The sequence below is a fragment of the Pristiophorus japonicus genome, chromosome 17 (genome assembly GCF_044704955.1).
Source record: "Pristiophorus japonicus isolate sPriJap1 chromosome 17, sPriJap1.hap1, whole genome shotgun sequence".
Taxonomy (NCBI): Eukaryota; Metazoa; Chordata; class Chondrichthyes; family Pristiophoridae; genus Pristiophorus; species Pristiophorus japonicus.
In genome coordinates, this window is record NC_091993.1 from 111,093,316 (window position 1) to 111,107,962 (window position 14,647).

The window sequence follows — 14,647 nt, forward strand, 5'->3', positions numbered from 1 at the left end:
AGACTGATTCCAGGAATGAGGGACTTCAGTTACGTGGATAGACTGGAGAAGCTGGGGTTGCTCTACTTCGAGCAGGGAAAGCTGAGAGGAAATTTGATACAGGTGTTCAAAATCTTGAGGGGTCGAGATAGAGTAGATAGAGAGAAATTGTTCCCATTGGCAGAATGACCGAGACCAGAGGACACAGATTTAAGGTGATTGGCAGAAGAACCAAAGGCGACATGAGGAAAAACCTTTTTTCGCAGTGGGTGGTCAGGATCTGGAATTCACTTCCTGAAAGGGTGATGGGGGCAGATGCAATTCCGATGCCGAGCCTGCCTGCAGGTCGGTCTGGGGATGGTGGGGGAGTGAAGCTACTGGGTGCGGGACTGGACCGGCAATAATGTTGTGGAGCCAGGAGCAGCACGTTACCCTCCTGGGCCAACAGAACAACTGGGTGGAGCCAACTGCAAAGGGGATGGAGTATAAAAGCAGGGAAGTCTTGCTACAGTTGTACAGGGTATTGACGATGCCACACCTGGAATACTGCGTGCAGTTTTGGTTTTCATATTTACGAAAGGATATACATGCTTTGGAGGCAGTTCAGAGAAGGTTCACAAGGTTGATTCCGGAGATGAGGGGGTTGACTTATGAGAAAAGATTGAGTAGGTTGGGCGTCTACTCATTGGAATTCGGAAGAATGAGAGGCAATCTTATCGAAGCGTATAAGATAATGAGGGGGCTTGAATAGGTGGATGTAGAGAGGATGTTTCCACTGATGGGGGAGACTAGAACTAGAGGGCATGATCTTAGAATAAGGGGCCACCCATTTAAAACTGAGATGAGGAGAAATTTCTTCTCTCAGAGGGTTGTAAATCTGTGGAATTCGCTGCCTCAGAGAGCTGTGGAAGCTGGGACATTGAATAAATTTAAGATAGAACTAGGCAGTTTCTTAAACGATAAGGGGATAAGGGGTTATGGGGAACGGAGCTGAGACCATGACCAGATCAGCCATGGTCTTATTAAATGGCGGAGCAGGCTCGAGGGGCAGTATGGCCTACTCCTGTTCCTATTTCTTATGTTCTTATGTTCTTATTAGCTCCGCACATTTGCAAATCAATTTTGATCGGGATCCTAAACCTGGCAGAAAGATTTGAATCTGCGAGGTGCTTAACTTATGTTTCAGGCAGATGCCCTGCACACCTAGTCGCTGCTTCCAATCAATGGTTTCATAAAGCAAAAATGTATGAAAATACATGTTAAGCCAAAGATGCCCCTGCCAAGCCAGCAACTTTGGGCAGAAAAATATATAAAGCAAGTGGGTACACTGTGAAAATGAGATAATTGAAAGGCAGAAGCGTCAGTAACCAGAGGACACCGATTTAAGGTGATTGCCAAAAGAAGCAGAGGTGACATGAGGAAACATTTTTTTACACAGCAAGTTGTTGTGCTCTGAACTGCACTGCCTGAAAGGGTGGTGGAAGCAGATTTAATAGTAACATTCATAAGAGAATTGGATGAATACTTAAAGAGAAAACATTTACAGGGCTAGGGGGACAGAGCAAGGGAGTGAGATTAATTGGATAGCTCTGTGAAAGAGCCTGGCACAGGCACGATAGGCTAAAGGGTCACCTTCTGTGCTGTATCATTCTACGATTCTATGATAAGCAGGCCTGTGCTGACAGTCCTTGTTATCACCAGAAATAGGAGCAGGTGTTGCCTCGAGCCCGCTCTGCATGCTTCATTTTATTTATCAACCATTTTCTTGGCACTTACATGTACCTTATCTTCATGTTTACATATTGTTCTGAGCACCTTGTTTGGAAAACTGTTCCTTCATAACAGTAATCAGGATTTTTTTCCCTAAGTTTTCAGAGCACTGTGACCCAGAAATTCAGCTGCAGAGCACCGTTTTTCAGGCGCTAAATGGCCTACTATGCAGGCAGGAAGCATGTGCACATTTCCGGCTGGAAGTGCGCCGCTCGCTACATGAGATTAACTGGCTACTCTGGTGTCAGGAACGCACGTCGGGAACATTGAAAGGGGGAAATAATTCATTTATATTCGGGTCCCGCATGTCTTGCCGGATCAGTTTGCGATTTCCAAATTGCCCAGCGCTTCACTCGCCCCGTGCTGAACTTGCACAGCGCAGCGTGATGCTAACCAGCAGGAAGGCCCCCATACTTACCTGGACGTGGAGCCTGCAGTTTTCCTGCTCCTCCCCATCCCGCATTAAAGGAACGTAGGCCGCTCGCTCTCCCCACCGATTCCTAGGCCTCTGTCTTTAGTCCAAAAGCAGGTTTGAGGTTACAGTGAAGGTTGGCAATCTAGATGACATTGCCGAGGGAATAACGTGTTATTCAAGAGAAGGTAAAGATCACATTATGTAGGTAAGATAAGAACTGTTATTTTTCCATTAAGACTGGTCTTTTTCCAGTGATAACGTACTATAGCGTATGGGATTATTTATCACTAAAATAAACTCAGTGTATAAAAGAGGGAGTTGATCTCCACAACACACCAGTTACAAGATGGCAAAGCTCCTGGTTGCAACAGGTAAGCATGTTTTACCATTTCATTACTTTCGATGTTGTAAGATTTTTCAGAAAATTTAGCTCTAAGATACCAATGGGGAATAGAACAAAGTGAAGACTCTTTTCTCAAATTCAAGTCTAATTAAAAAAGATTTGATTTTCTTTCTGTGTTATCTGAAGATACGTTACTGTTGATAGCACGCTGCTGTGCATGTTTTGACCAAAATTAACAGCAACAACAACAACTTGTATTTATATAGTGCCTTTAACATAGTGAAACATCCCAGGGTGCTTCACAGGAGTATTGAGAGACAAAAAGTTTGACCCCAAGCCACATATTAAGGCAGGTGACCAAAAGCTTTGTCAAAGAGGAAGGTTTTAAGGATGGTCTTGAAGAAGGAAAGAGAGGTAGAGAGGCACTCCAAATGACCCAACCCCATCGGATTATCTCCCTCCTGTTCCCCAATAAATGCTCTTTAACTGTACCGTGCATCATTATACTTCTGTTGTGATCAGATACAAGCAAGCAGGTGACCAAAAGTGATTCTGAGTCAATTCTCAGGTCTACCAGCTTCAGTTTTTAACTAATTGCGAAATGAACGTGAACAAATGGGGTTAAATTGTAATGAGTGATAGCAGTAGAATTGCATGAAGTGGAAGGAGGCTGTCTGTGTGATGGAGAGAATATGGGCTTGGAAGTTCCATTTGTGATTGAATACGACACGCGTTTGCGAGCAGTCTGGTTCAGCCTGAGACTGTAGCCAGGAACGAGTTGATGGCAAAATTGGGGATGGGAGCCAAAGATGAAAACTTCGCTCATTCCAATGTTTAGCTGGAAAAAAATTGTGACTCATCCAAAACTGGTTGTTGGACAAGTTATCAGACAGTACAGGGGCACTGGAGGTGTGAAGAAGGTTGGTGGTGAGGTAGAGCCGATGTCATCAACGTACATCATCATCATCATCATAGGCAGTCCCTCGGAATCGAGGAAGACTTGCTTCCACTCTTGAAGTGAGTTCTTTGGTGGCTGAACAGTCCAATACGAGAGCCACAGACTCTGTCACAGGTGGGACAGATAGTTGTTGAGGGAAGGGGTAGGTGGGACTGCTTTGCCGCATGCTCTTTCCGCTGTCTGCGCTTGATTTCTGCATGCTCTCGCCATTGAGGCTTGAGATGCTCAGCAGCCTCTCGGATGCACTTCCTCCACTTAGGGCGGTCTTGGGCCAGGGACTCCCAGGTGTCAGTGGGGATGTTGCACTTTATCAGGGAGGCTTTGAGGGTGTCCTTGTACTGTTTCCGCTGCCCACCTTTGGCTCGTTTGCCATGAAGGAGCTCCGAGTAGAGCACTTGCTTTGGTAGTCTCGTGTCTGGCATGCGGACTATGTGGCCTGCCCAGCGGAGCTGATCGAGTGTGGTCAGTGCTTCAATGCTGGGGATGTTAGCCTACATCAACGTACATGTGGATGCTGACCCCATGTCTGCAGATTATGTCGTTAAAGGGCAGCATATAGGTGAGGTAAAGGATTGTGCCAAGGATAGGTTCTTGTGGGCTCCCAGCCACACATATAATAGGCTCATTGTGTATCCTTGAATCTTTAAGCATATTTTGATCATAATTCTAAAACTTACTTTATATCCTTTATTGCAGTGGTGGTCTTGTTGGCGTGCCTGGAACTGGGTAAGTCTTTGTGCATTTCAAGCGTTCCTTTATTTTAATGTAATGTGTGGAAGCACTGTCCTGATTTCCATTTCTCCCCACTCACAGGCTCTGCCTACAGACTGGTTTGTTACTTTACAAACTGGGCTCAGTACAGGCCAGGAGCGGGGAAGTACAAGCCGGAGAATGTGGACCCTTGCTTGTGCACACATCTGATCTACGCTTTTGCTGGGATGAAGGACAATCAAATCGCCACCTATGAATGGAACGATGTTACTCTCTACCACTCATTCAATTCCCTTAAAAACAAGTATAATTATGCTATAAATATTGACAATGTACCTGAAATACTAAGCATTGTTTGATGTCTGTGTTATATTTTGTTTTATATTCCAAAATTGTGCCCATTTATATATAAATATAACTTGTCTGACCCAGCCAGAGAGGTGATATATGTGTAGAATTGGCTTACGATTTGCGTCTCACAAGTGGAGATTGAGTCAATGCCCAATGGTTCTGACAATGCCCAATGTAGAATGAAGCATATCATGATATCACCACGTAAACAAAAACACCTATTCATTCAACAACGCAATGCGCAACCCTTAGGCCGGTCTATCAAAGTAACAAGTTGTTTTAATGGGTGTGCAGCTAGATTATACTTGCCACATGCACTGAACTTTGCACTTGCTTCTGAATCTCAGAGTACACTGGAGCACATGCAGACATGTGTGCCGTGCAAAGTGCAGTGCGTACACACCTGCATATATACAGTGACACTGGGTATCGGAGATAGCTGGAACAATCAGTCTGCTCACCAACACCGGGTGAGTGAGATGACATTATTTAATGCACTTTAATTGTTCCAGACTGCTACAAAGGCACAGATCAACTCATATTTTCACAAAAAACCACCCCGCCCCAGTTTTGTATCCCCAATTGTTAGTGATTCTGTCCCCCTGTTTTAAAACTCCTCTCTTGTCATTTTCCCTACTCTGCCTTAGAGGACAGCTAGGTGACTTGCTCCCAGGGCTATGCAGGTGATGTTCATTGGAAGCTGCATAAATGTGGTGCAGAGAGATTTGTCAGTAAATGTGTGTTCTGCATTCAGGTACTTCCATTCAACCAAATTCAGCAGCACAAGGAGAAAGCAGTTAAAGATGAGAACAGTAATGATTTTCAGCAATTACTGAAGTGTTATTAAATGCATTTGCTTATGTTCTAATTTTACAACAGAAATGGAAACCTTAAGACACTTCTGTCCATCGGAGGCTGGAACTTTGGAACTCAGAAGTAAGATGGAAATATTTTATTTTGGTATTGAGTGAAAAGTGATTCTTTTCCAATTGCTTGTGATGCAAAGTGAACTGGGGACAGACATATTGTGGGCAATGATAACCATGCAGTTTTCGATAAATATATCGGAGGTTAGCTTATAGTATTTCTTGAATGAGTGATTAAGCTGGGCTGTCTGTAAAATGTAAATCAAACAATATTTAGGGGCTGATATTTGTCTGAAAGGAAAGATTGCAACATTTTCAGAAAGAATCATTTCAAGTTAATACACTTGGTGAAGATTGATTGAACTGATTACTGAGAGCAGCAACAATACAACACTTAGCAATTATATTTTTGTAAATTCCTGGTATATCTTGAAATGATAAAAATTATGGAGCTCTTTCAGGTACAGGCTGAAATGACTAAATCAAAAATGCATCTGTTCTGAAATAAAAACAGAGCATGCTGGAAACACTCAGCAAGTCGGGCAGCTTCTGTGGAGCGAGAAACAGGGTTAAGGTTTCAGGCCAATGACACTTCCTCAGCACTGGAAAAAGTTAGAGATGTAACAGGTTTTAAGCAAGTACAGAGGCAGTGAAAGTTGATGGGAGGAGTGATTAAATGACAAAAGAGATGACGGTGTTCTGATTTTTCTTTAACATTATCCTCTCCTCCAGATTCAGCGCTATGGTTTCCTCATCAGCAACTCGCCAAACATTCATAAAGTCTGTGATTAGCTTCCTGCGCGGTTATGGGTTTGATGGTTTGGATATAGATTGGGAATATCCCGGGTCAAGGGGAAGCCCCCCACAAGACAAACATCTCTACACTCTGTTGACACAGGTGGGATTTAAAATACGATTTCATCAATTCCATGTAAATGGAATATTCAAAGTAGAAATATATGTATTTACTTCGCAAAACACTTTAATCGCAGCTTCATTAACCACTGTGATAAGAAAAAAATGTTTGTTGTGACTCTGTGCAATAACTGCTATCCATCTAGGCTCTGTTGAAACCTGGTTCTACCTCTGGCTATACCCTTGTATTCGATACATTATTATGCAACACTTGGGCATGGATACATTTTATAATTCTTTAGTCGGTGATTGAAACCCTCTGTTTTGCGTGGACCAGTTGCTAAGAGAACCTTTATTCACTTTCAACTTTTAGGAAATGATGGCAGCCTTCGAGGCTGAGGGGAAAAGTTCCGGGACTCCAAGACTCTTGCTCTCAGTTGCAGTTGCTGGTGGGAAGAGCAACATTGATACCGGCTATGAGGTTCCTCAGGTTGGACAGTAAGTATCCATGCCAGTCCTACAGGACTTTCTGATTTTTTTGTGCTTCCTTGGTAGTTCAGCAAATTTAACTAGTTAGTAGCTGGGCCATACAGCCCTGGAAAGTCCCAGGTTCCATCTCCAGTCTGTACTGAGTGGAACTGTCTTTCGAATGACACATTAAACCAAGGCCCCATCTGCTCTTTCAGCTCGACATAAAAGATCCCATGGCACTATTTTAAAGAAGAGCAGAGGAGTTATCCCCGATGTCCTGGCCATTATTTATCCCTCAACCAACATCACTAAAAAACAAATTATCTGGTCATTATCACATTGCTGTTTGTGCGAGCTTACAGTGTTCAAATTGGCTGCCGCGTTTCCTACATTACAATAGTGACTACACTTCAAAAGTACTTCATTGGCTATAAAGTGCTTTGGGACGTCCGGTGATCGTGAAAGACACTATATAAACACACGCCTTTCTCAATTTTTCTTTGAGTTGGCTGAACCCAGCTGAGGCAATGTTAGAGATGCTAAAGATGTTCTTGGTATTGCTGTTCTGATTCCTGATTGCAAGCAGGGAATGTGAAGAAGAGAGGGGCAGAGTGCAGGGCGGGTGAAGGAGAGAAGGTCAGTATTTGCCAATTTGACAACCATTCATAAAATCTGAGCTTAGCTTCTTGCACGTTATGGGTTTGATGGTTTGGACATAGACTGGGAATATCCCATCAGTGCTGCATTCACAACGTGAGTCATGCTGAGAAAGCAGTACAAATGATTCTTTCTTTCCATGAGTAATAAAATATGAATGGCAAATGTAGTCAATGTTACAGTTCATGGAAATGCAGCACTAACTTGTTCACACCAAGGACCCAGAAAAAGCAATGAGATAATAACCAGATATTTTGTGGGTTATTTTGGTGGTGATGATTCAGGGATAAATATTGTTCAGGATACAAGGACAACTCCTTGCTCATCTTTAAATAGTGTTATGGGATATTTTACATCCATCTGAGAAGGAACATTCTGGCATAATATTTCATCTGAATGACAACATCTCTAACAGTGGAACACTCCCTCAGTTTTGACATCCTGACACATGAATAATGGGTTTTGATAATAAGGAAATAATTTATAGTTAAAATGCACCATAACAATGAATAGAAAGGTATGTCTAAATGATATAGGAATTGCCCACACATTAAGACTCCCTCTTCAATCATCTTTCAGTCTATAGTTCTTGGTATTGTGTTCTCATTTAGATCCCATGAAGGTAAAGACCCTGCTCTGATCTGTTGGACATAAATGTCACATGGCACACATCAAGCTGTACAGTCCTCTGGGCAGACCAAGCCCCACCTGAGGACTTGAACACATAATCTCAGCTGTCCCACCAGTGCAGTACCAAGGGAGCACGGCACTACCATTCTTTGGATGAGACGTTAAACTGAGGTCCTGTCTACCCTCTCAGATGGATGTAAACGGTCCCATGACGCTATTAGAAGAGCTGTTCTCCCAGTGCCCTGGCCATCATTTTATCCCTCAGACAACAGCATTAATGTAGTTTCAGACACTTCAAAAGTAATTCATCAGCTGTAAAGTACTTTGGGATGTCCCGAGGCCATGAATGGTCCTGTTTAAATGCAGCATCTTTCTTTGCTTTGCTCTATAGCTTCAATTGTCAGAACTTCTTTGTGCAATGATTCAGATCATTGTCATTAAATTTAGCAACCAGGAAAATAAGAAATAGGAGCAGGAGCAGGCCATTTGGCCCCTTGAGCGAGAACATCAATGTAATGTATGCACCTGTGAGTATGCTCACAGGTTGGTAGAGCTGTTGAGTTGGGAGTGGCTTAGCTATCCACAAGATGTTCACAAGACTCAATAAAACCCCAGCCAGTTGGGTTCAGGGGATCCATGATGAGGCAGGTGGTTGTGAGCCTAGTGGTTGAACTGGTAATGTGTCGTGTGATTGTTTAACAAAGTATCAGTGTAACTTGGATCTTTTCTCATACAGAGTCGTGGACTTTTTCAATGTGATGACGTACGATTTCTTTGGTCCCTGGAGCCATGTCACTGGAGAAAATAGCCCTCTTTATCCTCTCCCAAATAACCAAGACACTACAAACCTGTACTTCAATGTGGTAAGTACTCATGATAATAGAATCCCATCATGCTAATTATTTCCATTTATAAATAGATAACTATCTTTTACCAGAGGTTTTGCAGAGTCCTTCTTGCGTGAACATGAATGTTAATGCTTTCTCTGCAGAACTATGCAATGAAATACTGGAAAGATAAAGGAGCTCCTGCAGAGAAACTGAATGTTGGATTTCCTACATATGGCCATGCCTTGAGACTGGCCTCCTCCAACACTGGGCTTGGAGCCCCAACAGCAGGTCCTGGACCAGCTGGGAAGTACACCAGACAGGCTGGATTTTTGGCCTATTATGAGGTATTGATACTGATGCAGTTTCTTTACGTTTTAATATCTTATATTTTTAAATACAAAATAACCAAGTACCACATTCTACCCCCAAATACCTCAAGCTTTACTGCAACATCTGCATTATTGCAATCATACGAATTTCCTGAGGTAGATTAATTAACATATTATAATGTATCAGAAAAGCCTGTGCTACCTTTGTGATGTTCAGGTGATGGAAGTCTCAAATTTGTGTCATGAAACTCTGATGAACAGAGATATAATGCCACACCTTTCATCATTGGATGGCACTTGACTATCTTCCTCTGGCCATTGTTGTCAGTCCTGGAAATTATATAAAGAGGTAAGATATAATCTTTTATATCCCCCTCCCCTCCCCTCCCCCCCTTAACGGAACATCCAGGGTTTCATGCACAAAGATTACAGTCAATCCTTACCAGCTTGTATCCCGATCTCTTGTACTATTTACCCACTGACGGAATGGGTAAGGAACTTGGTGTTGATGTCATCTCTTCAGCCAGTCTCTTTATCTCCCCTGTGAGTAAAGTCCAGGTGCCTCTTTGGCTCCTCCACAGCCTCAGATTGGGAAGTTGCAGTGTGAGGAATCATTCATAACCTTTTAAGAAAAGGTAGTGCTACTTAATGAACATCTGAGGATGTATTGGTCAGCATTTGCTCAGACCATATTCGGAATATGAATTAAAATAGTTTTCAGCAGCAAAAGAAAAGAACAGTGCCTCCTGTTTCAAGATTATATTTGAGAGAAAATGATAGCTGAATAAAACAAACAATGAAAAATGACGTGAGTAAGGTCGTTAACATCACGTAGAGCACTGCGAACCACTGATGATTTGTCCCACTGATGTTTGTAGCCTAATGTCTCACTCTTCTGTCAGATCTGCACATTTTTGAATGGTGCCACCATGAAATGGGATGCTGCTCAGATGGTTCCGTATGCCTATAAAGGAAATGAATGGGTTGGATATGACAACGTGCAAAGCTTTGGAGACAAGGTAACTTCGATAAACTCTGCTGTTCGACACCTTTTACTTGTTGCTTTGATGCAATATTTATTGTAATATACAACTAGTTTGTGCGAGTAAGCATTAGAATCATTTTGTTATATTGATCGATTGAATAACTGGAACACACATTCCCTGTCATTACACCATTACTTATAGGATGCTTGGAGCATTCTGCGCTCAAAGACTTCTGCACAGTTGTAAAATGTATCTAACATTGGTCTTCCATCCTGGTGATGAGGCCAGGAAAAAACACACCGAAAGTTTCCAGTGAGACAACAGAATGAAAACAGTTCCTTCATGTCCCAAATGCCTGGTGATTTAGCGGTTTGAGTGGTTATTCATTTAAAATGGATGCGACATCTTTTTTGAAGTGTTTGAACCGCAGCTTGTATTTCTGATTTAGTCCCTTACACACAAATATCGAGAGAAGTTCATATTTCTGTCAACTCACCTCTTTGCGGCCAAAATACACTCAGTGACAGAAACAGAGACAGTTTCTGTAATGACTCACTTCAGAGATACAAATACAGCAATATCAATGATATTTGGAATATCTGCCTTTATAGTCATTACAGAAAATATTACCCTGTCCCCTAGTCCATGACAAAACATGAATGAAGCAATATTCATGCAGAGGTAGCAGTGGACCTGTGGGCATTTTCACAATTTTGGAAGATCCTTTTTGCATTCAGTTCAGGGCCGTTGTAAATCTTAAATATATTTGGGATAAAACTTGCTTGGAAACAAGATTTGCAAAATAAATTTGTGAACAATTGCCTTCCAGGTTGAGTGGCTGAAGAAAAACAACTATGGAGGAGCGATGGTGTGGGATCTTGCTCTGGATGATTTCTCTGGTGCTTTCTGCAACCAGGGGCCTTACCCTCTCATTAACAAACTGCACACCGGGCTTGGAATTTCTGCAGGTAAATGTCAGGATTATTTATACTTGGAGCTGATTACTTGTTGCTTACCACAAAGTCAGCATGGAAAGCCATTAATGGCTAAAATCATTCAGAAATTGTTTGGATTACCTCAGTGTATTTCAAATTCAATACTTTTAAAGTGGCAAAAATTCTGACCACTAGAATATTGCTGAGCGTCTATGAGCATAAAGTTCCTCAGACAGGACGAGCAATGCAGCAAAATACTGAAACATGTATATGTGTTAACAGAATAAGACACAAATCCATGCTGGATGTTGCATCCAGTATGTAATGGCACTAAAAAATAGTGACGATGTGCATTGTAATATTGTGTCATTTAAAGGGACAATGTATTGCGATACAACTTTACCAAGTTTTTTTTAAATGAAAGGAAGTTCAGTAACATCTGCCACAAATGTTGTGTATTCAAAACAGAAAATGCTGGCAGTACTCAGCAGGCCAGGCAGCAGCTTTGGAGAGAGAAGCAGAGTTAACGTTTCAGGTCTGTGACTCTGTTTCTCTCTCTCTCTCCACAGATGCTGCCTGGTCTGCCGAGTGTTTCCAGAATTTTCTCTTTAGATTTCAGATTCCAGATTCCAGCATCTGCAGTATTTTGCTGTTGGAGTAATGTTGTGTAACTTGACTTAAAATAGAACTATAATTAAATCACACTTCAAATACACTCCAGACACAATGTGCCACATCACAAGATTTCCTCAGTGGCCCTTATTGAGCTGAACTTCACAAACATCTTGTTCCTGATAACGCAAGGAACTGAGTTCACCCTGAAGATATTCAATGCAGCAACATCCCTTGAACTTGCAATGCTTAGCTTCAGTTGATATCAATTTTGAAGCAAGCAATGAATGAATGAACTTTATTTCCTTCCAGCTTGTGTTCCATCGAAAACAACACTACGACCAAATGTTCCTCCTACTCATGTCCCCAGTGGTGGTGGCGGTGGCGGGAGTGGTGGTGGTGGCGGTGGTGGCAGTGGGTTCTGCGCTGGCAGATCTAACGGTACCTACCCTGATCCAAAGGATAAGAACAAATTTTATCAATGTGTCTATGGAGTGACCTACGAGAAGCATTGCGCTGTTGGATTAATCTTTGATACTTCCTGTAACTGTTGCAACTGGGCTTAACGTGAAAGCAGAAGGTAAGCATGATTATTATTCTAAGTAACCGATCAAAGCGGGCACCCTGCGTAAAACAATTATGTTCAGGTGGTGTAAAGTACCAGTGTAGTCTTCATTAGCAGCCCCTAAAGGAATACAGCTGGATTTGAAAGTAGACAGGTAAAAATAAACAAAATGCAGTTGGCTGGGTGTAAAATTTCAACACATCCTGACAATGTAGCAGCACATTGAGTGCTGGCCACTGAGTTGTAGGTTCATTTATAGTTTCAGTTGGGTTGAAATGGGTGGAATAATGGGTGGTATGCCCCTGCAGTTCACAGTCACTGCAGCGCTGTGGTGTCATTGACTTCTGCAGTGACATTAGGGCACATTGACAAGACAGGGTTACTGAGTTATATTTGTGCCTAAGCTGTTTTTACACATGTTCCAGAAATTGGTTGCAAAGTGGAATTGGGCGGAGGTCTGTGAGTGAGTTTCTGGTCAGTCCAGTTGTGTGATGAACTTGTATTGTTGAAGGAGAAGAAAGGAGAGTGTAATGTATGCACCTGTGAGTCAGCTCACATGATGTAAACAAGCCTCACTAACCTCAGTCAGTCGATTCTAGGTCATCCATGATGAGGTATGCAGTTGTGAGCCCAGTGGATGAACTGGTAATGTGTAGAGTATTTATTAAACCTTTGTTAATAAACCAACTAGTTCTTAATAGCAATCTGTTGTTATGAATTCTTAAGCAAAGAAGCCATGAAATAATTTCTAATTTAACATTAAGAAATAGACATAATATATAAGTTGTTTGTATGCATCTGATGTCACATTAAAATATTATTGTTCAATAAGAGAACACAAAGATGCTCTTTATTTTTCCAGCCTGCAATCAATCTTTGTTGAATACCGATGAGGCTGTAACTGGCCTTCAGTTTAATTACGGAAATGACACCACTTTGCGGATAAAGACCATTAAACTACAACATCTAATTTGTCTCAACTGAAGATAGCAATTGCAGTTAAAGCAGCAAAATAAAATAATTGATTCCTGAAGATAACAGTTTACTTGTGTTTTGTTTATAAATTAAATGCAACAATTTTTGGTGAAAAGAATTTTGCTGCATGAATCCACTTCTGATGTAACTGTTAACTGCAGAAGCAGCATTTCAAACCTTCACACAAACTCAAATCACAGCAATCTGATGTCTATAGGGATTCCTGCACTTCACAGGGAAAATATTGTTGGGTTCGCCTCAGGAAGGAAAACTGGACTTAACTGAGTTTTCGTATTCTGCTTTCTACCAACTTTAATCCTGTTTCCACTATAAATTGATACCAATCATTTACATAGTGGATTGACTAAGTGTTTGGGAGACAGATACTGGCGATGGAGGGTTGTGGGACAGGGTGGGGGTTGGGGAGAGGATTTTAATTGCCAGCAGCTTTCTGATTCACATCTGCCTGTGGCAAAATGCGGCTACATTATGATTGATGCTGCTTTCTCTTGTCTGTGCAGGATATAGGTGCAAGCTACAGAGTATTGTGCCAATGTATTTATCCACCCCTCCACCTGAAGGTTTGTGTGTGGTGCAAGTAACTATGAGACAAAGGGAATTAAAAATCCAAAACAAAATAGCAGAAAATCTTCATTCCAAGATTGCATCTCATTTTATTTTGTTTTTGTGCTCAAGGAAAGAGAAGTGTTACAGAGAGAGCAAAGGAATACAGGGGAAACAAGACAGCTTGAACAAATCAAGCAGGATCATTGTTTACTGTGTCCAGAGACTGATTAGAAAATCACACAAATATTATGCTCAGGTTCTTAGTTGACACCATTGCACCTGTTTCCAGTCCCACCCACCCCTTCCTTCGACGACTCTCTGTTCCACCTGTGACAGAGTCTGTGGCTCTTGTATTGGACTGTTCAGCTACCAAAGAACTCACTTCAGGAGTGGAAGCAAGTCTTCCTCGATTCTGAGGGACTGCCAATGATGATGATGATGATGATGTTTCTATTGACAAATACTCAAATTATTCAATGGTCTCTGATTCTCTGCTACTTTTTTTTAGTCATGAAACAACTTTTCTCTTAGACAAGTAATTTATCAAACAATCAGTTTAATAAAATGAAAATATAGCTGTGCTTACTGACAGCGCAATCTTACACAGCCACATTGAATTCCGATAAATACAATGACGGCCTAGCAGATTATCAAGTTCATTTTCATTTTACGTGCTTTTAATTTTCATTTATAGTTTGAGGCAATGTGTTGCAATCAAATCTATTTATTACTGTTACATTAATTAAGTAATAAATCTGATGGTAGGATTATCCCCAATACACTGGTAATATTTACTACGAACATTTGGACCAACATATAATCTGTCAGGCTTGCTTTGGCAC

General features: G+C 41.6%; 1 protein-coding gene across 1 annotated transcript; it reads left to right on the top strand.

The window, feature by feature from the left end:
* The first annotated feature begins 4,308 nt into the window (after positions 1-4,308).
* On the top strand, positions 4,309-13,206 carry LOC139227917 (acidic mammalian chitinase-like). Its single transcript, XM_070859067.1, has 10 exons — positions 4,309-4,480; positions 5,407-5,463; positions 6,126-6,291; positions 6,622-6,746; positions 8,743-8,869; positions 8,998-9,180; positions 10,068-10,184; positions 10,981-11,119; positions 12,011-12,278; positions 13,126-13,206. Exons 1-9 carry the CDS (start codon positions 4,404-4,406, stop codon positions 12,262-12,264), a joined length of 1,245 nt encoding a protein of 414 aa, XP_070715168.1. The 5' UTR covers positions 4,309-4,403; the 3' UTR covers positions 12,265-12,278; positions 13,126-13,206.
* The last annotated feature ends 1,441 nt before the right edge of the window (positions 13,207-14,647 follow it).

What these genes read in the sequence shown, in the direction of transcription:
- LOC139227917 (XM_070859067.1), top strand. Translation starts at nt 4,404, where the DNA reads ATGAAGGACAATCAAATCGCCACCTATGAATGGAACGATGTTACTCTC. An exon ending in GAGGTTCCTCAGGTTGGACA is followed by an intron (nt 6,747 to 8,742) that starts GTAAGTATCCAT and finishes TTTCTCATACAG; the next exon opens with AGTCGTGGACTTTTTCAATG. An exon ending in CGGGCTTGGAATTTCTGCAG is followed by an intron (nt 11,120 to 12,010) that starts GTAAATGTCAGG and finishes ATTTCCTTCCAG; the next exon opens with CTTGTGTTCCATCGAAAACA.